We start from the raw sequence: 26,826 nt of genomic DNA on the forward strand, positions 1-26,826 counted from the left end.
CAATCTTGAAGGGCAGAAGTCCAAGTCCTGGTTTCTCAGTGGGTTTGGTTTCTTCTGCTGTTCAGATGGCCATCGCTCACTGTGCCCTCACACGGTCTTTCCTTCAATCCGAATGCATCCCTGGTAACCCTCCTTCTTTGCAAAAGGACAACCGGACTATTAGATGATGGCATAGCCTGGCAACTTCACTTTACCTTAATAACCATACAGCCTCATTTCCAAATAGAGTCACAATTGTAGGCACTGGGGACTAGGGCTTCAACATGTGAATTTTGGGGGCAGAATCAGACCTTTTTAGAAGGTTACCTCAATACAGAAAACCAGGTAAAGCATGCGTATGAATGTGTTGGTATGTACATGTAATATGTATGTGCTATATCTATATCTACCTACCTACCTACCTATCGATCGATCTATCGATTGATCGATCTATCTATCTATCTATCACCCGGTGTGCTGACGCCGCTAGGTGGGGGATTAGCCTATTGAGCCACGGTGCTGGCCCACATAGCTTTTTAAATATTTATTTTTCATAGACTTTTTGCAGACATCTCAGATATGGAGGTAGAGAATTGTCTGTTTTAAATTATATCACTAATGTACACCCTTGCTAATGTCACAGTGTTGCTACATGGAAAACTTGGCGTAGTTTTTAACCTCCACAAAACTTAACAATGTGACTTTCATATGGTAGATATTCAGTAACTGTCAGTGCAAAAAACTAATGAGTTGTACTACAGATAAATAGGAAAGTGAATTAGCAATTCTGGGTGAGCATTTACCCAAGTCGTTATGACACCAGTTGAAATGCCACATCCTAGTTTAGAATTCATGAATTTCATACCCAGCTCTGGCTCCTGACTCCAGGTTTCTGTTAATGTAGCCCCTGAGAAGCATCAGTGAGGGCTTCAGACACTGGACTCCTGCCACCAACGTGGGAGACCTGGGGAGTTACCAGCTCCCGGCTTTAGGCAGGTCCAGTCCCAATTGTTGAGTGCGTGTGGGTAGATGCAAGTTCTCCTTCTCTTCTCTCTCTCTGCCTCTCAAATAATTTTTTGAAATGAGCAAATGATTTTTAAACTAAACACCTCCACATCATTTGAAAGGTTTTCAAAACTAATGCATGGGGCCAGCAATATGATATCACTGATTAAGCCACCAGCTGCAGTGCCAGAATCTCATATGAGGACAAGTTCAAGTCCTGGCTGCTCCATTTGTGATCCAGTATACTGCTAATGGCCTGGTGAAAGCAGCAGCAGATGGCCCAGGTGCCTGGGTCCCTGCACCCATGTGGGAGACCCAGAAGCCCTTGAAAATAGCTGCAACAGGGAATTTGGACTATATCACCACAAAGTGGTGATGATACACCAAGTGTGTTGATATTACAAATGTATGTATTAAAACATCACGCTGTACCCCACGCATGTGGGCAATTATCATGTGTCAACTAAAATGACAAAAACAGCTAAACTGTGTTTTCAGTAATAACTGAAAACAGCATACAAACTGGTTATCCCAGATACCACATCATAAGGGAACCATAGCTGAAAGTTATTTCTTACAGGTAGCACATTCTTGGCTATGTTGCTTCTAGGAACAAGGTTGTCTACTATAGAATCTGAGGGAAATAAAGAATGGAATGGATCTTCCCTCATGCTTAACCTAGTCCTCATGCAAGAAGAAACTATAGCAAATACATGATAACTACTACAACACAATTCTGAGAATCTAATGTATTAATTCCTTAAAAATAAATCTTCAGTTAAAAAAATGAACCGTGGGCCAGAGCCATGGTTCACGTGGTTAATCCTCCACCTGCGGTGCTGGAATCCCATATGGGTGCTGGTTCTAGTCTCGGCTGCTCCTCTTCCAGTCCAGCTCTCTGCTGTGGCCCAGGAGGGCAGCAGAGAATGGCTCAAGTGCTTGGGCGCCTGCACCCACATGGGAGACTGGGAGGAAGCACCTGGTTCCTGGCTTCAGATCGGTGCAGTTCCAGCCATAGCGGCCATTTGGGGGGGGTGAACCAATGGAAGGAAGACCTTTCTCTCTGTCTCTCTCTCTCACGGTCTATAACTCTACCTGTCAATTAAATAAAAAAATGAACCCATAAGTGCTTTCTGATATTGCATCAACCTTTCTTTACAGTGCATTCCTTAAAACAGGGGGCATTGGTTTGACTTTTTTCTGATAAGTTGTAAGAGCTGGACTACTTAGAGAGCCAGAACACTCCAAGGGTCAAAATCACACACTAGACCTCAATAAATTCCTTTGTTCTGCAAATAAAATACTTTTATATCACTGAATTTGTAAGACGTAAAATTAAAATTTGCCAAAAACTGTTGAAGTCATGTTCAAATCAATGCAATTTGTGGACCTTCCTCGATTGCATTAATTTGCCAGGTAGTTTTTGGTCATCAAATGCTAGAGGTGAATGGCTGGCCTACTGAGATGTGACTGAAACTTTCCAGAACTTTTTCTTAATGTAAGAACTGCACTCGCCTAAAGGAATGGAAGACAGAAATAATAACTGTTAAGACAGCAAGTTAGCACCAATAGGAGTAATTCCTGTAACCAAATTCTGAGCAGTCTCTTCCTAAGGTAAGAAGTGTTCATTACTCACTCGCACCCATACGAGACTACCATCTGCTGTGTGTTGGTATCACTTGTCTCTTTACAAAAAAGAAGCCTTTAGGGATGGGAGGCCTGATGTGCTGCTCTAATTATAAGTTAGATAATTATATCTTGCTCAGCTACATTTCCCAAGTAGTTTTATCTGAATTTCCTGCCTAACCCCTACACCTTAATTTTATTCCCTATGCTAACTCTTGCCAAGAGCTGCAGTGTAGTGTTCATCAGTCTCTTGATTCAGGAGCAGATGTAGGGACTGTGCCATCCTATCAGTGGGCTAAATGACTCCTGAAGACACTGGGACATTATCCTTCAGGCTGTGAAAGAGATGCAGGAAAATGTGGTTTGGAAAGGACAAAGGATCCTTGAGGAAGAGAGGGCAATTATTGCACAAAATGTGTGCTGTTCCATTAATTTATAAAAGTCCAAACTCGTGGGGGTGCATTTGGTTAATACATGTACCATTTTAGTACTAGATGAATACTGAAGTTGAAAATTAGTATTGCATTTACTAAGAAAAGATTGACCATATTTTCCTGAAAACTGGCAGGAACACCAATTACAGAACATATCCTGAGAAGTTAGGATGATAGGTGACTTAAGGCGAGGTTCTTGATACTTTATTAAATGATGTAGAAAGAGCAGGTAGCTCTGCAGACTGATCAGCAAGTCAAACCTTCTGGGAGGGCTGGGCTATGGTGCAGGCCAGTAGACAAGACAGAACTGCTGCTGTCAAGAAGCAATCACCATTTCCGAATGGTTGAGTTTGGAATGTCACAGCAGCAGGATTGTCTCCAATCCCACCAGTGGCAACCAAAATACTAATACCACCACATCCTACTCAAGAGTTCAGTGATGCTTTTCCAGACAGCAGAAACCATGGCTCCAAAAGGATAGACAAACATTATTGATATGGGTTCAAAGCATTGCATTAGCCAAAATTCTATTTCCAGAAATAAAAAATATACATTTTAAGTAATTTTAGCAAAAAGGAGTTATGGAAAGAAAATGACACTCCAAAAATTTTCTCCAAAAATCACACCATACAATTCAGAAGTTTGGATGCTTGAGACAAAGAGAGGGAGAGGACTGAAACTGGACATTGGGTGCTGGGTTAGATGAAGCATTATACATGAGCTACGGCTGGGATAGTAGTGATGGGCACAGTAAATGGAACAGGCCCGGGACAGGCAGACACATGTTGGGGAGACAGGTTTTTAATAACCACCATCAGTACATCAGCAAACTCCCTTGGAGACAGGAGTTTGAGCAGGATTTATGTATGAATCGGTGTGTGCATTGAATGGGTGGGTGTGGTGATGAAACATGAGGATTCTAACAGGAAACAGTATGGTGTGTTTCTATCTGCCTCAGTTCTCCCTACAAAAAGTGTATTTGGAGGGCCAAGGTTTGGTACACTGTCATTTCAGAAGCTCAGCCTCCTAATTCTTTTAAAGCAAAAGCTACTTAAAACATCTTTAGCAGGAGATCACTTCATAAAGGGTTCAGGTCCTATCCCTTTTGTAAATTCCCCCAGAAATTAACTTAGCATCTTAGAGTAGATCTGCAATAGACATTTGTTTATTGCACAGTTTCCAAATGGAAAGTGAAGGGTTTAAAATGTAAAAAAATACATACAAGGTGACAGAGTAAATGTGGTGGAATGAGAAGGTGAGAAGGTCATGAGAAGGTGAGAAGGTCATGCCAATATGGCCACTGACAACAGAAAGTACCTGGCAACAGGCTGTGATTGGATGGCTTCAGAAACCACATGACAACAGAGCGCTGGTTAGTCAATGACGGGTAAGATCCCCTGGGGGACAACCTAAGACAGGCACAGCTGCATATGGAGACCACATGGAAATGGGGTCAATAATGGTATGGCCAAGAATCATGCCTCCCATTGCTCAAAAATAAACAAAAAGGAGGAAATGTGGTGGAATGAGAAGGTGAGAAGGTCATGAGAAGGTGAGAAGGTCATGCCAAGATGGCCACTGACAATAGAAACTGCCTGGCAACAGGCCATGATTGGATGGCTTTGGAAACTGCCTGGCAACCGGCTGTGATTGGTTAGGGCATAGACTGCCCCTTGACTGGATTGGCTGCCTTGGCTATATAAGCAGCTGTAGCAACTGAAATAAATGAGTCTGCAGGCTGCTTGCCTCAGGCCTGCTTTCACCCGACTCCTGGGGTTTGTGTGGTGACTCCATGCCTCTTGCCCCCAACATGCTCCTCCTCTCAGAACAAATCCTCTCAGAAGAAATCAACCGCAACAAGTAAATGAAAGTTTTTAGATTTATTTTTTTACATTTTAGTATAAAGGGTCTGGCAGCAGAGTCTTTCCTGTGTGGGTACGGAGCAATTGTTAAGAAACATAATCTGAGCATCAAGCCTCCTGTGAAACTGGGAGAGGAGCAGGAAAGATAAGACGACCCAGGGCTAACAGAATGGTCTAAAAACACAGCACCAAAACTTCTTCCTCTGTTGGTAAGTGGAGTAGGTCAGAAAGCAGGCACCAACAGGAAAAGAAGGTGTTACAATAAAAGGAAAAAGGTACGAAAATGAATAATTTTAAAAAACGGACTTTGAACAATCTTGTCAAGGACTGGCCTTGTGTATTACAATAATTTACAAACAATCCATTTGTAAGAGCTATTCTGGCCCAGAACAACATGGAAAATGCACACCAGCATAGTTTTTTACAGATCATAAAGAGAGTACTTTTCTAAACATAAATGGCACAGTTATAAAAATATAAATCGCAATATATTAATTTAAATATTTTCCATTCTGAAGATATTAGGGTAGGGCTTTTGGGAAAACAAATGAATCAGAGGATAGAAACATATTATTAATATTTGCAAAGACTGAGAAAGAGTTTATGTTTTGTTATTTTGATTTCTACCTCATTTCAGTTTCTTTGTTATTCTTTTGAAGCAATCTCTCGAAGAAAAGCATTATGTAAATTTAGCATCAAGTGATGCTTTGTACTACATCACCTCATTAGGCAATGTGCTGGTAGATTTCAGGAGTTCTTTAAAATGAAATCCATTCTATTCTCTTTCTGAGGGATAAATACACTGTCAATCTTAAACAAATTTAAAGTATCAGGCTATAAATTAACTGTATTACTCTCTGGTTGTTGCCATTTATATTCACTCTGTCTTGCCTTTCTTTGTGGTATCATCTGATGGCTTTCCAGTAAATTCTATGCAACACACGTGAGTTGCCTCTAGTATTTTCTACAACAATGCATAGGATAGATAATAGGGTTTATTCACTTCGATGGTTTTCTTTATGTTGATAGTCTTTATTAGCACAAAAGCTGCTAGGGAGTAAATAGTTTAACATGTCATAAGATTTTATTTATTTATTTTTTTGCTGAGAATGTGTTTCTTTGCCTTTACAGTGAATTTCAAATCGGAAGCTCTAACATGAAGCAAATGATCAGAATATTTACACAGGCTACCAAGAAATAAAGTATCATATCTGCATATTACATTTGATCCCTATAGGGAGCCACAATCCAAGTTTCCTGGTAATGAAGGCAAACATCTCAATCTCCATCATTCCCCCCTCTCAGAAGTGAAGAAAGATTAAAGACTTATTTATGTAGGCTACAAATTCCAAGTCTATCCAGATTTTCCTTGTCATTGCTTTTCCTATACTTTGAAAAGAAAATTCAGTTAAACGTGTAATAAAATTAATTTTTTTCTGTTTTGTTACAGAATCATAGGACAGCAAGAAAATTTAAGACATCACCTCTGTTGTCCTACACTGTAAATGTTGGTTTCTGGGAAGCTTCCCTGAAAAAGTTTTGAAAATAAGATCGTCTACTGAGGGTCAAATTAAAATATCAACATTTTACAGAAGAACTGGGACAAAATTACCAACAAGAGACTAAACAGCTCCTAAGCCAGCAAGGCTGAATGCATTAACAGAACTATAGGAAAAAGAATGAATCAGGAGGAAGCTGGAAATATGGGTCAGTGTGGAGGAGAAGGATAGAGATCAAGGTCAACTTTGTGCATCCAACCACATTGTAGAGGAGAGTACTCCAAGATCCAAAGAGAGCTCATTGCCTTTGACTCTCATCAAATAATTTACTCCTGGTGTACAGATTCTATGATCAAGAAGTATGCATCTAATTCTAATTTGGCCCTCCACATAGCAGTCCTGTGGGGAGAGATTTGGCAAGGTAGGGAACCGAAGGGTCCAGTTCCCTAGCATTACAGTTTTACACTCCAAATTAATACACTGACGTCCTGGTTTGTAATTTGGCTTTTCATGTATCTTGCCCACACATGCTGCCGGCCAGACCGTCCAATGCTTTCAGTATGCGCTCTTCTTATTTTAAATTAATGTAACGGATTTTGATTGTGGATCTCAATCTCACAGCCTCTGATTACATTAGAGATCAAACTAGAATGTGCTAATAAATCAAGATCCACTGAAAGAATCTGACTTGAATTCTAGGAAACTCATTAAGGTAATGTCAGATATTTTGAGATATAATGTTCAGGACTTCTCCACATGGTGAAATTTCAACTACCAGAATTTGACACAGCAAGCTAAGAATCTTTTCCTTTCTGAAACTTATAAACTCTATGCACAGACAAGCATCTCATCTACAGTATCACAAGCAGTTGCTTCAGATAAAATCTCTACTAAATCCTTTCTAATACAAGCAAATCCCAATGTCTTATTTTTCTACTTTCTCATTAAAATGAAATTTCTGAGTCAGCTCAATATTATTTTTATTTTCTCAGGAACTGCTTCTCTTAAACAGACCTTTCTCCTACAAGTATAACCCCAATTACATTAAACTTTCTCAGGCCATTCATGTTTTTTGTTTTCATTCTCTGAACCATGTATACACATTTTTTATTTGATAATTTTTTCCTAAGTTGAAAAAAAAAACGGTTCTTAAAAAACATCCACTACACATTTCTACTATATTATATCTCAGATCCTTTTTTATTCACTATTAGTTTATGTATGTTACCTTAGATCTTAGCCTCTAGTGTTTAACCAAATCCAATCCCTTCCTATGGAAAATGTATCTGATATTATAGAATACTCTGGTGTCAGCTGTACAATATTAGGCTGGCCCTTGTTTTAATTTTTTCAGCCTCTGTCACTTGTAGGTACCAAGTTTGTAATTCACAGTCAATGTTTACTACTTTCCAGCCTGATTATTCTACCCACAAATGCTGCTTTCAAATTTAATAGCAAATGCCTATTGTATATAAGTAATTTGATTTGTTTGCATTTAAAATAAGCTCAGTAAATTCTGTGTGCTGTTACTTTCAAGACATCTGTCCTACATAGTATGAAAATGCATTGAAACTAATCAATTTCTCACCAGTGCCGCAACTCAATAGGCTAATCCTCTGCCTGCGGTGCCGGCACACTGGGTTCTAGTCCCGGTCGGGGTGCCAGAGTCTGTCCCAGTTGCCCCTCTTCCAGGCCAGCTCTATGCTGTGGCCCGGGAGTGCAGTGGAGGATGGCCTAAGTCCTTGGGCCCTGCATCCGCATGGGAGACCACAAGAAGCACCTAGCTCCTGGCTTTGGATCAGCGCGATGCGCCAGCCGTGGTGGCCATTGGAGGGTGAACCAATGGCAAAAAGGAAGACCTTTCTCTCTCTCTCTCTGTCACTGTCCACTCTGCCTGTCAAAAAATAAATAAATTAAAAATAAATTAAAAAGACACTAATCAATTTCTCATTTCAGGGACAGTTTGGTAGAAGAATCTTGCTTGGGTATGGTTTACTAGAGCCATGGAGGGCATGTGCATATGGTATTTTATATTTAATACACACAGACATGTATGTGTGTGTATACACACACACACACATATATATATGATGTTCCCAGAGAAACACACTGATCCATACTCCAGTGATTTCACATATATATACACACACACACACACACACGCATACACACACGTAAAAAAAACACAGACACTTCCAAAAGTTCATGGAAAATGGAATTATAAGATACTTTTATTGAGAGATCAAGATGGTAGAATAGAGAGGGAGCTTACTGTTGTAGTCTAGGGGAAGAGTAAAAAAAAAATGTGGAGATAATGCAATCTCAGGGAAGAGTTAGGGAGAAAACTCCAAAGGAAATTCCACTTAAATTAGAGAGACAGCGTGGATCTCTGCAGAGGGTGTGGGTATGCACTACTCAGGACCCCAGCAGCTGACAACCTCAGCACCAGCTTTGGAGAGTGAGGTGAGACCAGACTGCAGCCGCCCAAGCCATTGGCAAAAAGCTATGGGAAGAGACTGACATGAGTCTGGTTTAAAGCCCTGTGGGTACAGTATACCTGCCAACCTAGAAGGAAAAAGGGTGTGAGGGGGGGTACACTTCTCTCTCCTCAACCACCTGACACCAGCATCCTGTAACTAGCTGAAAGGGGGTAGGCACCATTGTGGACATATATATCTGTGCCAGCTCATGTCTGTGTGTCCAGTAACCTGAGTCTGACTGGCAGAACTGACAGGAAACTGGGTTCTTGACTTTGGGAGCCTATGTGCTAGGACTGTGAAAACATTGTGGCAGTGCTGGTGCTGTGGCATGGTGGGTAAAGCTGCCGCCTACAATGCCGGTATCCCATATGGGTGCAAGTTCAAGCCCCAGCTGCTCCACTTCCTATCCAGCTCTCTGCTATGGCCTGCGGAAGCAGTAGAAGATGGCCCAAGTCCTTGGGCCCCTGCTCCCACGTGGGAGACGTGGAAGAAGCTCCTGGCTTCTGGCTTTGGATTGGCGCAGCTCTGGCCATTGAGGCCAATTGGGGAGTGAACCATTGAACGGAAGACCTCTTTCTCTGCCTCTCCTTCTCTCTGTATAACTCCTTCAAATAAATAATAAAAATAAATCTTAAATAAAAGGAAAAAAAACTGTGGCTGCATGTGCAGGGTATGGCTGGGTCTTTGGGTAGTCACTGTATACAGCTCCACAAGCTCAGGGCTCCCTGATTCCCTGGTGAAGGTCAATGCTGTGGGACCTGTGCTCTTATCAAGGACTGCACAGATCCTTTGTGTGGTTCTTGTGGCAGTGTGAATGAATATTATATGCACTGGGGCTAGTGACCAGGCATTGGTCTCCTTGGAGGAAAGGAGGTGAGTGTGAGATAGCATCAACAGAGCAGATTAAACTTCCTCTTTGAGTTAAAAAAAAAAGAGAGAGATTTACTCTGCCCAGTCAGGGTGCTATCTTGGACACTCCCCTTACCCTGGAGCACTGAACAGAGTATACCTCAGGGTATTCACTGAAAGAGCAGACACTCCACTAAAACACAGAGGCATAGTCCAAAGATAAAAGCCAGCACAGGGAGGGAAAAAAATAAGCTGACAAGTATCTCCACAAATTCCTAAAAATAAATGCAGCAATTCAAGAAATAGGATTTAAGGAAGACAATGTGATGCCTCCAAAGGAACACAACAACACTTCAATACTAGAATGTGAAAAATGAAGAGATTGAAGAAATACCAGGAATAGAATTCAAAAAATTGATTGCAGGAATACTTAGAAATAATCAGAAGTGAATCCACAAATTAAAGAAATCCATACATGACATGAATGAACATTTCTCCCATGAAATTGAGATTTTTAAAGAGAAATCAAGATGAAATATTGAAAATCAAACGACCCAACATATAGATCTTAGGAGTTCCTGAAGGCATCGAAAGGGAATGGAGTAGAAGGCCTTTTTAGTGAGATATTAACAGAAAAATTCCCTAATTTGGGAAAAGAAAGGGATGTCCAAGTAGAGGAAGCACACAGAACTCCTAATAGACAAGACCAGAAAAGATCTTCACTATGACACATTGTAGTCTAACTCTCCACAGTAAAACATAAAGAATAGATTGTAAAATGTGACAAGAGAAACATCACATAACTTGTAGAGGATCTCCTATTAGACTCACTGCAGACTTCTCATGAAAAACCCTACAAGCTAGGAGGGAATAGTGAGATACAGTCCAAGTCTTAAGAGAAAAAAAAAAAAAAAGTCAACCCAGAATACTGTAGACTGCAAAGCTCTCATTTATGAATGAAGGCATAACAAAAACCTTCCATAACAAACACAAATTGAGAGCATTTGTCACCACTCGTCCAGTCTTAGAAAAGATGCTTAAGCATGTGTTATACACAGAAACAAAGATAAATGGTCAGCATTATGAAAGAAGGTGGAGACAGAAAAATTTCTCAATAAAAGGACAAAGGAAATCCAAAGTAAACAATAGGAATATTTATGGAAACACTGCAGGGCCAAGTCCTTGCTAATCAATGCTCACCTTAAATGTCAATGGCCCCTGGCTGGCACTGCAGCTCACTAGGCTAATCCTCCACCTGCGGCACCGGCACTCTGGGTTCTAGTCCCGGTTAGGGTGCTGGATTCTGTCCTGGTTGCTCCTCTTCCAGTCCAGCTGTGGCCCGGGAAGGCAGTGGAGGATGGCCCAAGTGCTTGGGCCCTGCACCCGCATGGGAGACCAGGAAGAAGCACCTGGCTCCTGGCTTCGGATTGGCACAGCGTGCCAGCCATGGCAGCCATTTGGTAGGTGAACCAAAGGAAGAAAGACCTTTCTCTCTGTCTCTCTCTCTAACTCTGCCTGTCAAAAAATGTAAATAGCTTCAGCTCTCCAATTGAAAGACACAGACTGGCTGAATGGATCAAAAAAACAAAACCCATCTATTTGTTACCTATAAGAAACAAATCTTACCACCAAAGATACATGCAGACTGAATGGAAAAAGATAGAAAAAGATATTCCGTGCTACCAGGAACAAAAAACAGCTGGTGTAGCCATCTTAATATCTGACAAAATAGACTTTAACACAAAAATGGTTAAGGGAGACAAGGGCACTATGTAATGATTAAGTGATCAATTCAACAGGAAGATGTGACTATTATAAATGGATATTCACCTAATCACAAGGCATCTGGCTATTGAAAAGAAAAGCTAGTGGATCTGAAGGAAGACACAGACTCCTGTAGAGTAGTAATGGGGGACTTCAATACCCCACTTTCAGCAATGGACAGATCAACCAGACAGAAAATCTGCAAGTAACCAACAGTCAGTTGACACTATGGACCAAATGGATCTAACAGATATCTACAGAACTGTTCATCCTACAGTTGCAGAATACACATTCTTCTCACCAGTGCATGGAACTTTCTCTAAGATAGACCATAGGCGAGGCCATAAAGCAAGTCTCAGCAAATTAAAAAAAAAAAATCCAAATCATGCCTTGTATCTTCTCTGACCACAGTGGAATGAAGCTGGAAATCAACAACTCAAGAATCTCTAGACTATATGCAAATATATGGAAACTGAACAACATGATCCGGAATGAGCAGTGGGTCATAAAAGAAATCAAAACACTTTGGAGGAACACTTTTTTTCCATAATATTTGTTGAACTCTTTACTAAGTATAGAGTTAATCTTCTGTGTATAAAGTTAATTGAAAATAGATTTTAGTTAAAAATAAAAATGAGAATAGGAGAGGGAAGAGGAGGAAGGGTGGGAGGGCAGGTACAGTGGGAAGAAACACTATGTTCCTAAAGTTGTATATATGAAGCTTGTATAGTTTAAATAAAAGGTTTTTGGAGGAAAAAAATACATTTACTTTGATGTGAAAATTTTTGAAAATCCATGTATAGTTCATTCTAATATGACTTTTGTGAACTTTTGGAAGGCCGTTAATATGCATGTATGTGTGTTTGTGTAATATAGAGTATGTTTGTATGGTGAGTGCCTTGCTTAAGTTAAGCAGTATCATATCTTCCTAGATTAGAAGATAGAAGAATAAACTTCCCAGGAATAGAAGGAAAGAAGTCATTGGCGTTAGTTATCTTGTAACTTCATATTAGTTTACAGAATATTTTTTATATATGGATAATACATAATAATATATAATATACAATAATCATGACTAAAAATTATTTTCAAACAATTCAAAGTGAAATATACATTTCAAAATCTATACACACACATATCTTTTTGATGTCTTCTATTAATGGATAGTACTTGGGTGTGTCTAGTTATTCCAAAACTCAAGTCATCTGCAAAATTCTGAGATGCCTATGTATGATGACTATCATTTAGAAAGTACATATTTCTTTTTGGTTTTGGTTGATGGTATTTTGTTAATATTTATTATGTTAATATTAGAACCTTATGAATGATTCAAACAGCTCTTTTTATGCAGATGGCTAATACAACTGAGACTTCTATGTGTGCATAAGTATGTATGTAGTAAGATTGTTTCTGTACAGTGGAGTGTCTTATAATATTGAGTCTCTGAATTTTGTTGTCTTTTTAAAAAAAATTATTTATTTGAAAGTCAGAGTAGAGCTAGAGGCAGAGAGAATGAGAGAAAGAGAGAGAGAGAGAGAAAGAGAGAGAAAGAGAAAGAGTGAAAGAGAGGAAGAGGAAGAGGAAGAAGAAGAGACATAGTTAGTTTTCCATCTGCTGGTTCACTCCCCAAATGGCCACAAAACCAGGAGCTTCACCTGGGTCTCCCATGTGGGTGTAGGGGCCCAAGTGCTTGGGCCATCCACCCTCTCTGCTTTCCTAGGTGCCTTATCAGGGAGCTAGATTGGAAATGGGAGAGCCAGGACCTGAGCATGTGCCCACATGGAATGCCAACACTGCAGATGGCAGCTGAACCCATCATGTGAAAGTACCAGCCCCATGAATTTTGTTGTCTTGATTCCCTTACCATGTTTATGTTTTGAAATAGGAACCAGATGTTTTTAAGTAGGCTTAACTGGCTGCTTTCTAAAACAAAAGATGGATTTGTTCTAACGCTTAGTCTGACTACAGTAATATGAGTGTATAAAGATTGTGAAACACTAACAGTAATGAGTAGGCTGGCTGGTGGCAACTGCAGGAAGGGCTGTGTGCTCCAGTTACTGCCCCCCTCTGTTTCCTTTGGGCCTGGCCTTCCTGTCGGTTCTCTTCCCCTTTGTTTTATTCAATTCTGTTCCTCCTGTTATCCAGCACAATTATCCCTCTGGTCCCTTCTTCCTTTGTCTTCTATTCCTCCTAATTAAAAGACTAAACCAAGAGTTATTTTAGTCTTTTGACAGGAAACAACTCTGTACCCTAAAAGAGTAAGTCTCTAATTTTCTGATGGTTAATTTAATGCTTTATCAGTGCCTTCCTGCCTCTCTCTCAGGTACTTCCCACCCATGTGGCTGACCTGCCCATCCCTGGACTTTATCAGCTGCAGAGATCTCTGAGAAGTCTATCAAAAGCCAGTTAATAAGGTAAAAATGCAACATGAAACATGTCACTTATGTTAGGGTTAGGCATTAGTGTTTCTTCTAGAAAGAACAATAAAGAATCAGTCAATATTCTACTTCCAAATCTTATGTCAGAAAAGAACGGGATAATAACCTTTTCCAACATTTTTCTAATTCATCAATATTCAACTCACATATTCTATCTGAGATACCCTGATATTAAAAACATAAAAGTTAAGTGTTCTATAGAAAGGGGTGTGTAGTTATGTCTTTCACATCAAATGTTTTTCAGTACGGTTCCAAACAAATTGTCTTCTAAATCATCTTTTAAAAGATACTTGTCAGGGCCAAGCACAAGATAATGAAAGAGAAATTAAGATTTCAAAACGAAGTTGTTGCAGCTCCTCTATAAAAGTCTCCTTGGACCTATCACTTTCGAAAGGAGCGTTAGCCTTTGTCTTTAATAGTGCTGAAGTACATGGAAATGCTGCAGTCTAGAAGAAGAACCTGAAGGTTCCTAATTAGTTAGCTTACGGATAGTTCTGGATCCTTCCTTCCTTCCTTCCTTGCCCCCTCCCTTCCTCCCTCCCTCTCTCCTTTTCTTCCCTCACCACCTCCTTGGTAAAATTCTGTGAGTTATAGAGGCATATAACCTTGAGTCTTAATTCTGGCTTGTACTCTTATCATGGTATTTATTTTTTCCTTGGGTGAACTAATTAACCTTTATGAAATTACGCTTCTTCAGGTACAAATTGAAAATACTGATACATGACTGACAGAATTTTGAAGTATAAATGCCCAGGCAAGTATTTAGTGAATACTATTGCCATTTTCCCTCTCAATTTTATATTGTAATCTAATTTGGGAGTAATTCCTATTAAGCATTATTTATCCAACTATACGGATGACACTATATTTATACTGAATGTCAGATCTAGTCTCAAGAAAAAAAAAAACTGACCATGTTCTTTAAGCAAATTTAAGATATAGGGTGAGGGTGACAGTGGCTTGTGCCATTCCTGGCCAACACTCTGCAACATTATTCATTGTCCTATGAAACTATTTACCCAATTACTGGTATTGATAAATCTAAGCAAACTTAATGGGTAATAGAATCCAAATGTCATTCTTGTGACTCAGAGTCTTAGAGAAGTTCTATCATTCATGGGTGGAAAAATAATAACTTGGGAAACATAGTCTCTACAATAAAATTCATGTTTCAGCTCATTCATAGACACCTCTATAAATGAGTTCTTTCAATTTTATTTCCCTGAGCTTCTTTAACATTTTCTTTACTTCACACAGCAATGGAGGAGAAATAACTGCAGAGTTAATGTTGATGGGATAATAGAACTATGCTACAACTTTTCTAATGTGGGGTGAAATAGGCTCAATAGCGATGTTTCTTTCAGACAGCACTCTGAGAGTATGATGAGTTCATGCCACATGCCTGGTGTACTATGCCATGTTGGCTGCAATGTGGAATAAAACCATCTATAGCTTACTGAAACAACACAGAGAAAAGAAAGCCTTAGTCTGTTGATCTATCTTCCTAGGTAATATTGACCTACTTAATTTATTCAAATTATCATTGTTACACCCTCATAAAATATATTGTATTTGACAAGTTGACACCAGACATGACTGTACCTTCATCAGAAATGGGAATCTATAAGAATGAAAGATTCTGCAATACCTCTAACAGGTGAATTTTATCTGTCTGTGCTGTCAGAGAGAGAGGGAGATGGATGATGATGGGATAAGTCAGTGCCATTCTAGAAATAGATTTTCCAGTTGTTCATTTTAAAAACTATCCGTTGGTTGTGATAGTCATTATTGGTCAACTTAGCTATACTGTTCAGTTATTATCAAACACAAATTCAGGCTTTGATGGATAGCTGTGTTGTAAATGTAATTAAAGTCTATGACCAGTTGACTTTAAATAAAACAGACTATTCTAGGCCACTGCCTAGGCTAATCCTCCGCCTGCAGCACCGGCACCCCGGGTTCTAGTCCCGGTCAAGGCACCGGTTCTGTCCCAGTTGCTCCTCTTCCAGTCCAGGTCTCTACTGTGGTTCGGGAGTGCAGTGGAGGATGGCCCAGGTCCTTGGGCCCTGCACCCACATGGAAAACCAGGAGGAAGCACCTGGCTCCTGGCTTTGGACTGGTGCAACGCACTGGCCGTAGCGGCCATTTGGGGAGTGAAACAACGAGAAAAGGAAGACCTTTCTCTCTGTCTCTCTCTCTTTCACTGTCTAACTCTGTCTGTCAAAAACAACAACAACAAAAAAAACCCACACAGATTATTCTAGGTAATTTTCCTGGGCCTATCCAATCCATTGAAAAGTCTTCAAACTACTACCAAATACTTCTAGCCTGCATTCTGTGCCAGCCCCAAGTCTGGACCTGCAGAGACAGGATGAAGTGAAAATACTGGCTAAGAGAACTCCAATTTCCTCCTGTTAGCCAGCCTCTTGCAGTAACTCCTTGTATTTCCCTAATAGCTTTTATAAACACGGGGGACATTTTTTTTTTGACAGGCATTTGACAGGTATTTGAGAGAGGTAGAGACAGAGAGAGAGGTCTTCCATCTGCTGGTTCACTCCTCAGGTGGCTGCAACAGCCAGATCTACACCAATCCTATTCCAGGAGCCAGGAGCCAGGAGCCAGGAGCTTCTCCCTGGTCTCCTATGTAGGTGCAGGGGCCAAAGGACTTGGGCCATCTTCTACTGCTTTCCCAGGCTACAGCAAAGAGCTAGATCAGAAGAGGAGTAGCTGGCTCTAGATTCAGTGCCCATATGGGATACTCGTGTTTCAGGCCAGGGCATTAACCCACTGTACCACAGCGCCAGTCCCTATGCTGCCTTTTACGATGCTGTCATCCCATATCAGAGTGCCAGTTCAAGTCCGGGCTCCTCTGCTTGTACTCCAGCTTTCAACTAGTGCATCTTGGGAGGCAACTGGTGATGATTCAAGTGCATAGGCCCCTTCTACCGACATGGGAGATCCAAATGGAGTTCTGACTCCAGGTTCCAGTTTAGTGCAGCCTTGGCTGTTGCAGGCATTTGAAGAATGATCAGGGGGCAGCAGATCTCTCCGTCTGTGTCTTTCTGTCTGTCTGTCTGTCTCTCCCTCTCTCTGGCTCTTGCTCACACATAGATGAAAATAAATAGATAAATTTTAAAAAGGATGCAATAAAGATGAAAAAAATTTAGATTTAGTATAATTAATTTTTTTGAAAATTTATTTATTTATTTACTTTGAAGTCAGAGTTACAGAGAAGAGAGGAGGAGAGAGATCCATCTTCCATCCACTGGCTCACTCCCCAAAAAGCCTCAATGGCCAGCATAGGATCAGGCTGGAGCCAGGAGCCAGGAACTTCTCTGTGTGTCTCAGATGGGTAGCAGGGGCCCAAACAGTTGGGCCATCTTCTGCTGCTTTTCCCAGGCCATTCGTAGGGAACTGGACAGGAAGTGGAGCAACTAGGATACAAACTGGTGCCTATGTGTGATACTGGTGTTTTAGGCAGTGGCTTTACCTGCTATGCAACTACACCGGCCAGATTTAGTATAATTTCTAAAGTGCTATAGTTTAAGGCCTGATCTCTGTTTAGAAAAACTGAATAATAGTGTACTGTACTGTCTAAAAACATTAAAAAATGGTAGAAAAAAACCACAAATTTTCAATAAAACCCATAATTCTCTTATATGCTTTGCGTTTTTGCTTTCCTTATAACTCATAGCTAAAATAAATATTTATTGGAAAATGGCACTGGGAGATCAAAAGGTTAGTCTATCCCAATCAAAGGCCACTTTCAAAATCTGCAAAGTGACAAGGTAATCTTAACAGTTTCCATTCATTCCTATTTTTGTCAGTAAAAAGATTTACTTATACACATAGGCACTCTCAAAATAAAATGGCAGAAATAAAAACAGTCTTCAATAGAAAGTCAATGTTCTTCAAAGCCTCACCCCAAACCTCAACTTAAAAGGAACTAGTATCGTTTTCAGTAGAAATCAAAGTATCCTTAATAAACTGTCTGCTGAGAAGTATTTATTAATTAGAAATAGGGGAATGGACCAAAGGTTGATGACTTAGAAAAAAGCTTTTCTAGTAGAGTAAAGGAAGTGGGAACAGATAAGAGGGGAAAAAAATACAGGGGTGGATATGGCACCTACATGGGATGCCAGCGCTGCAGGCAGAAGCTCAGCCCACTACGCCACAGCCCAGTCTTGTTCTTTTTAAAAAAATTTGGGAGGGCGGGGGACTGCAGCATTACTGTACAGCAAGCCTCCTCCTGTGGAGCTGGCTTCCCACATGGGCACTGGTTTGAGTCCTGGCTGCTCCTCTTCTGCTCCAGCTCTCTGCTATGGCCAGGGAAAGTAGTATAAGATGGTCCAAGTCCTTGGCCCCTGAAACTCCATGGAAGACCCACAGGAGACTACTGGCTTTGGATCAACGCAGCTCCAGCTATTGCAGCCATTTGGGGAGTGAACCAGTGATGGGACACCTTTCTATCTCTCCTTCTCCCTGTCTGTAACTCTACCTCTAATAAATAAAATCTTATAAAAAATTTTAAGGTGAACGATTTTTATATATTTTACCAACACAGATTTCAAAGCATAGTGACATTTCCCACCCTACCCTCCCTACTTTCCTCCTTCATCCTCTCTTAATCTCTCTCTTAATTTTTACGGTGATATACTTTCAATTTATTCTATACTTATGATTAACCCCACACTAAGTAAAGAGTTCAACAAATAGTATGAAGAAAACAACACTGCTCCTCAACAGTAGAGATAAGGGCTCTAAAGAGTCTTTGAATTTCAAAACATCCATTTCACTTATATACCTTGTATTTTTGGTACTCTGTTAGTTACCACAGATTAGGAAAAACATATGGTATTTGTCTTTTTGGACTGGCTTATCTCACAAAGTATAATGTTTTCCAGTCCATTCATTTTGTTGCAAAAGACAGGATTTCATTCTTTTTTACAGCTGGGTGGTCTTGTTCCTGACCAAGGCAAATTCCATCTGCTATTTTCTCTCCTAGGATCCAATCTATTTTTTTTCTGTCCTGAATCATTAGCCTTGCTCTATCAAATGAACATAAATACATATATATTTATATATATACACTCATATTTATATACATTTATAAAATAATTGTTTATAAAAATCTACTCATAGTAGTAAGCAAAAATTTCACTTTGTAAGCTATTTGTACTCCTTTTCCTTAACAATATAAAAAATTCCCTAACTCTTGCTTCTTATTTGCCTTAAGCAGCTCTTCTATATTTAGCCATACCTTAACCACGGAACTTGTTGCAAGCCTTCACTTGCAGTTTTATTTCCCCATTCTCCATAGGCCTTTCAAAGCTAATGCCAGGAGCTGGCTTCCTCTCTGGGACCACATTTAAATGGTGAATACAAGCAAGTGGTGAATACAAATGGTAATTTTTCCTTGCTTGTTTCATTATTATTCAATACTCATCTTCCTTAGGTCCCCTTTGCAAGCCTTTCCATTGTCCCTCTTCCTATGCTCTGATCATAACTTCTAAGCGCCCTTTAGTCAACTGTCTCATCGCCTTCAATCCCCTTTCCTTGCTCTATGTCCACTTTACCTTTGCTCTTGGGTCCATGGGACAACTGCATTTCATTGGATTCTGATGACATTCTTTCATTTTCTTTTAGGTTTTGGATGTGTTGAAGGAAATTTCAATGAAGATGAATTTTGATTAGCTAGTTTTCAATGTCATTTAAAATTATTTTACCCTATTGGTCATCACCAAGATGAAAACCTGTGTCCCTAGTGTTATCACTTCACACATTAAAGCTAAGTCACCATGAAATGTCCACCTTCCCCTTAATATGCAATCATCCTAAGTAAGCCTACTGTATAGAAGTCAGAAAGTTGAGTCACCCATTATTTTCTTCCTTCTTTGCCCTGCATATATAAGCAATCACAATACCTGCTGATTCTACCTTATATACTTAGAGTTCTTCCTTATAAGTCCCAGTTGCCCTCCTGGCCATCCAATCTCACTGACACTTTTGTGACAACATGTTCTTTTCTCCATTCTATTCTCCATGTAACATCTAGATTGTCCTCTTGAAATGATTCATTAGTCCTTTGAGCAAAATCTTCAATATTATGCAATGACTATAGATTGATCTCCAATCTCCTTACCTGCTTCCCCCTACTCATCTATCCAGTCATACGCACCTCTTTCACTTCATTCAAAATACTTTGTTCCTTGATATCTGAGAACCACTGAATATGATAATGTCTCTAACCCAGAATTCTCTAATTTTTCTTGGCTAGCTCATACAAATCCTTCCCATTTCAACTATATATCACAATTCCAAAAACATAGGACACACAATAAATGTTTGCTGATTAATTCCCTGACCTATTATCCAATTTAAACTTTCAACAATGCTTATTCTATTATTGAAATAGTCTTTACATTTTTTCTTTGCTACAACTGTGTTTCAACTGTAGTGTCCACCATGGCAGATTCTATCTGCCTGAATTTGGAATGTTACTATCTTTAATGTTCTCATTTTTACCCTTTAGTTATCATTTAATTGTACCCTCCAATATTAATACAATGTTGAATACTATAGTTAATTAGGTAGATAAGTAATCTTCTGATTAATACACTGACTAGTAACAATAAACTTCATTTATGGAAATAGTATCCTTACTTGCCATAGGATCATATTTTTATCTATGTTATCTCAAGGATTAAACATCATAGTTTTTCATAATACACAGTACAACCATGGAAAATTCATTTTCTTGAGAACTACACCAAAGTTCACAAGTTTTTGCTAAAATAGGTTATAAGTTACAACACTAGAGTCATGTTTTCTTGCCTTTTGGACACCATTAAATCACATTGTAGTATCATCAAAGTATATTGAATTTTATATAGTTTACTTTACAGGAAAAATTGTGAGCATAACTTCTTTTCAATAGATACAAAATCTAGTGGTAAACTACCCAAAAGGATGGATAATTTATATTGTTTCTTTCAGCAAAAGAAGCACTAAAGACGTGACTTATGAGAACTAGAATACATTGACAAATTAAAAGAAGTGAAACACTGGAAACCAACAAAACAGCACTAAATACCATAAAAAAGTAGAAATATGACAACTGAATGTGTATGCAATTAAAAAATCTATATATGTAGGGAATAGTTACTTCAATAGAAGATCCTTAATAAGAAAGTATGTGATTTGTAAAATATATGGCAACAACTTACCTAAAGTTATATGAGTAAGCATTTTCAAGTAGGTTAACAGGTCTTGTCCAGATATAGATACATGATTGATCTAAAAGCATTAGGATTATTGACTATGAATTTACTTAAATAGACCCCTTTGGATAGCCATTGATGGTTTTCTCTTCTCTCATTTTGGTAAAACTAATTTGGTCATTCCCAAATTGGTATACCTCACTCCAAACTAGCTATTCTATATAAGATAAAATAAGTTACTAGTCTTGTTTCTATATCCTTTGTAAAGCTGATTAAGGACAACTGAATTAATAGTCACATTGTAATAATACGACCATAAAGAATGGCAAACTCATTATTTTAAAATCAATTTCATTTTTATATTTTATGGCAATAAAAGAGATAACATTGTCAGCCATACATAACTATCCTCATAAAAGCTGTAAGAATCCAATAATTAGCAATTCTACATTTGCTAGCTAATGGTATGGTTAAAACAAACATTTATCAAAATAAAAATGAGGTCCATATGCATATCTATTCTTTATCATAGTATTATTAGAAACTATAGAAACTCAAATGAACTCTTGAGGGTAAGGCTCTTAAAATAAAGAGTAACATTTTAAGTGCATAGCTATTACAAACTCATTTGATATTCATTTTAATTGCAATGACTATAATGAATATACTTTGTATTCAAACAGATGTCACAAGACTACTACAGAAGTTCCAATATAATTCAGTCTTAGTTAAGAACGAGTAAATGGATATTTAAAATTGAATGCTACCACGAAGGAGAAAAAAACCAATTACAGCAAGCATTAGCTCCTTAAAACAGCAAATTAAAGATTTGTATTAAACTGTGTTCTTTCTTGTTTTGACAGAATATATACAGAATACAATATTGTAGAGAACTTGCTATGTCGACCATCGACCACTCCTTTTCCTTGCATCAGCTGTTCTACATATTAGACTGGAAAACAGAAATTGGGAGTGTGAAAAATGACTCAGAAGTGTAGCCTGAAATTCACTTAAAATATTTAGGGATTGGTTCAAGAGGAATTAAAAGGATCATGCCAATTCTCTTTAGCTGGAAGAATAGGGAATTATATATACCACTGTGTTTTAATGGACCACACAGATCCTAATATTCCTTTTTATCTCCCCTAGGAAGGCCTAACACCTTAAATTAAATTGTGAGAAATATTCATGCCATAAATTTAAAATATTGTTTCTAAATGTGTGGATCACAGAACGTTGCCTGCAAGTGTGTGTTAAAAACAAACCACAGTCCAGCATTTTGGCACAGTGGTTTAGGGTAACACCTGTGATGCTGGCATCCCATATCAGAGCTTTGTTCCAAGTCCCAGCTACTCCACTTCTACCCCAGATCACTGCTAATGAACCTGGGAAAGCAGCAGAAGATGGACCTTGTGTTTGGGATACTAGGGTAGAGTTCTGGACTCCTGGCTTCAGCCTGGCCCAAGCGCCTGCTATTGCAACCATTTGGGGAGTAAACCAGCAATTCAAAGACCTCTTTCCCTCTCTGCTTTTCCCCTGCCTGTCATTCTGCCTTTCAAGGGCATAACATTACAACACAACAACAACAACAACAAAGAAACTCTACAAAGGAACCAACTCTCATCAAAGCCTGGGATGTGGGCAAGGGAATAAGCATTTTGAGAAGCAACCAGAAAACGCTGATGTGCACACCTGCATGAAAACGACCACCTCAAGGCTGGATGAATATATAGTATTCATTTACTTATATCAGCAAACATGTATTAAGTACTGTTCCTATGTGAAATAACTGTTACATTTAGGGTATCCAAAAGGACAAGATGTGTATGATAACCTTATTTTCAAAGTACAATGATAAGTACAATAATAATCTACAAATGTCTGGAAGCACAAAGAAACTAGTATGTTTTTACTGCACAGATTAAAAATTCACTCAATTTCAGTTTAGTAGCCCTTCCCCTGAAACCAACATTGGGAAGTTGAAGTAAAGTGTCTTTATCTCAAATTAGAAAATGTAACTAACTTATTGTTGGAAAACAAACTTTTATATGTTTTGTGATGGAAAATAATAAATATGTGAGACTTCTTGGTGACTGAGAGAGATAAGGATGGAAGAGTAAGGAGGTAAGTTTTTAGATCAGAATCCCTAAAGATAAACTCTCTGTCCTCCCCCTTAATTGCTCTGATGCCTAAAATGTAAGTGGATCTTATTACGTTCTTAAACCAGCAGAGTAAAATTCAACGAGTGGAAGTTTACTTTGGAGTTTAATAGTAGAAACAAGAAAATAAAGCTGAAGATTTTCCTGGTCAGCAATTCTCTCTCCCACAATTCCCACCCTAGGGCACAAGACTAATTAACTGAAATCTGTGAATAGAGCTTCAAGAGGGGGAATTCACTTTACCAGAGTGAACACAAGATGATAAGATTCATGAATGGCTCCTACTGCTCTTCATTTTCTATTGTCCCTGGCTGACTTTCCCTAGCACTTGAAATAAGATCCAGTTTTTTTAAAAGACTATGAAAATTGAAAGTGAATAGAAAATAAAATAGGCTGTAGGGACTTTCAAGGTTTCCATTGCTCATAGCAGTGGTTTTCAAAGAGTATCACTAGACCAGAAAAACGAATATCACCTGAGAATTCACTGTATTAATCTGCTCAGGCCTCCATAATAAAATATCATCAATGAGTTGTTTAAATGGCAGAAATTAGTTTTCTCATGGCTTTGTACGCTTGAAAATTCAAGACCATGGTGATGGTTGATGCACTTCAACATGAACACCCCCCTTTGCTAAACTACTTCTTACGATGCCCAAAGATCATTCCTATTATTTCTTGTCTGGCAGACCATTGCTTACCATCTTGGTATTCTCTGCCTCAAAAACGAAGCATTACCTCAACAGCTCAGCCATCATCATCTCCTCTCTCTCCAAACAACAGCAATGCTCATGTCTGAATCGGTCATTTGTATGTTTCATAGACTTTCCTTTCTGGGAGTCCATAGGATTCACTATAATTCCAGCACAGGTCTTTACCTACAAAAGCACTTAAATCTTCATAAAATATACTGTTTCCTTATAATTCTTCTGTCCTTATAACTGGCTCTGATTCAATACTGATTTAGGGCATTAAAAATCCCCTTGGTTTCTGATATGGCACAATGGCACTTTCAAAATTGGTTAATTTTTCAAAAAATAGATACACTTTTTATTATGTCTCTAATATATCAAGCCTTATAAGTGCTTAACATATTGCCTCATTAAATTCTCGTATTTACCCTGAAATAGGCATATGATCTCTGGCAGAAGAAACTGGAAACTGAAGCCTAATATCAAGATATCTATTGTACAACCCAGTGACCATAGTTAATAACATTGCATTATATTCTTGATAATTGCTAGGAGAGATTTTAATGTGATCCCACTATGGAAAATAAGTATCTTGATTTAGCCATAATGTGCACATATTTCAATACTTGTACGCTATGTAACTACACACACATATATATACAGGCACACTTTTGTTTGTCAAGTAAGATAAATCAGGAAAAAAGAATTCAGTTAACTACCCCAAAGCCACAAACATGGGAAATGACAGACTGAAAATTATAAACACTTGTTTCTTGGATGCAAACCACATGCTGGATGATAGACCCAGGGGTGTAGTTTTCAGTCAACATCTTGAATGTACTATTAAGAATAACCAGCCATATAGGTGTTTCTTGGAAGAAAAAAAAAAAAGCTATACTAGTGAACTCTTTAGAACCTATCCATTCTCTACACTTCTAATATGATATTGTATGGGCATTGTGTACACACATGCACGCATATTCTGAAGCACTGCAAAAACTAGGCCATCATGAACAAAAATCCAGGACTGGATTCAAGGCTGTGCTCTTTTTGGCAAATAGATGCTGTTAAATGACTGTGGGCAACAAACAGCTCTAAATTCTGTTGCTATTCCATATGCTACTTACCTATAGACAGCATACATTACATTGAAGACAACTGAAGAACTCAAAGGGAAATACTTGAAAGTTTACAAGGAGCTGTAATAAATGTGCCCAAAGCAACTAGTGATCATTAAGCACACACATATATGCATATAAGTTCTTCCAAAACCCTATACACTTAAAATAAGTGATGTTTTAAAATAAAACATACATTCTTAGCTTCATTTCCCAGAAAACAGCCCAGTGATTATATTTTAGTTATTTACAGCTGCCTGCACATTGAAGACTGGACTACAAGCTAATAAACCACACCTGTTGGATTGTTTAGGCAATTCCAAGCACCAGCTGAGAAAGTAATTAAAAGTAACATTCCATTCTCAGCCTACCTGGGGTGTTCAACAATCTTGACATCTTGCAGAAGTAGGAGACATACTGCTCACAGTACTCCGCACTGCTGGTGATGGCGCTGATCTGATCCATGGAGGCACTGTAGATGAGTTGTGTCACTGAGTACTTTTCTGGGTTGTAGCCTACCACAGTTGTCTGCATCTGCAAGTCATGAGACACGATGGTCCACACTTTGTCCTCTGTGGGCAGAACACAAGACCATGACAATGGATCATTAGTATGCAAATTAATCTGCAAATGTCAGGAAATAATCGAGCTACACTTTAACTGGCATTTTCACTGAATTCCTTCTGTACAACAGTGCTAAGGGTCATAATTCTTTTTTAAAAATGCTTTTAATACATTGAAAAGCAACATAGTACAAATGTTAATCATTAAAAAGGATCCACATTTCTTCAAGGAATGAATTTTTATAAACAATTCTGCAATGAAACGACAACTATATTTTGATCCATGAGACCTTGCCAAACAATATTTTAAAAATTTCAAATCAGAAAGCATTGAAATTCTTTCTGATGTTCAAGAAAAAGCAAACCCTACAATCTCCATAACAAAATGTGTCCTTGTATGCTCATCCTGGATACTCTGAAAATGTGAACTTCTTTTTAATTATTCCACTTTTTAAACTGTTTCCCCCCCAGAAATCTTTTATTTAAGGTATACAAACTTCATACATCTCATATATATAAATTTAGGAACACAGTGATTCTACCAACCCTAAACTCCCTCCCACACACATTCCCATCCTTTTTCCTCTTCTCTCTCCTATTCCAATTCTTGTTTTTAACTAAGATCTGTTTTGATTAATTTTATACATGTAAGATTAACCCTACACTAAATAGAGTTCAACAAATATAATGAAAAAAAAAAAAAAAACAAACCAAGGACTATTCAAAGTCAGGGCATCTCAAAGAGTCAATTTCACTTCTATAGATTAACTTTTAGATACTCTATTAGTCACCACAGTTCTCCCTGATCTTTCTGGGACTGACTTATTTCATTAAATATAATGGTTTCCAATTGCATCCATTTTGTTGCAAATTAAATGATTTCTTTCTTTTTATTTTTTTAAGTGTCCCAATTTTTTTTTCTAGAGATATGAGGCAGAACTCTTCATGGATGTTTTCAATAACAAGTATTCTCTCAGTTATACAACATATTATTTTATCTGATTATGCATTGCCATGTTTTTCTTCCAGAAAAAAACGGACCATTTTAACACTGTAATTTCTAATATAAAAATATACAATATAGAGTTCACAGAGTTCAACCAATAGTACTAGAACAAAACAAAGAGAAAATACTAAAATG

At 38.5% G+C, this 26,826-nt stretch overlaps 1 protein-coding gene across 1 annotated transcript in view; it reads right to left on the bottom strand.

Moving 5' to 3' along the window:
- CNTNAP2 (contactin associated protein 2) overlaps window positions 1–26,826 on the bottom strand; it is a 2,149,916-nt gene that overhangs the window by 533,107 nt on the left and 1,589,983 nt on the right. Inside the window, exon 13 of the mRNA XM_089329590.1 lies at window positions 25,494–25,694. Within this exon, the coding sequence (XP_089185716.1) occupies window positions 25,494–25,694 (201 nt within the window). The remainder of the gene's footprint in view (window positions 1–25,493; window positions 25,695–26,826) is intronic.

Source organism: Oryctolagus cuniculus, chromosome 3 (genome assembly GCF_051225735.1).
Source record: "Oryctolagus cuniculus isolate XC-2025 breed Fujian yellow rabbit chromosome 3, ASM5122573v1, whole genome shotgun sequence".
Classification (NCBI taxonomy): domain Eukaryota; kingdom Metazoa; phylum Chordata; class Mammalia; order Lagomorpha; family Leporidae; genus Oryctolagus; species Oryctolagus cuniculus.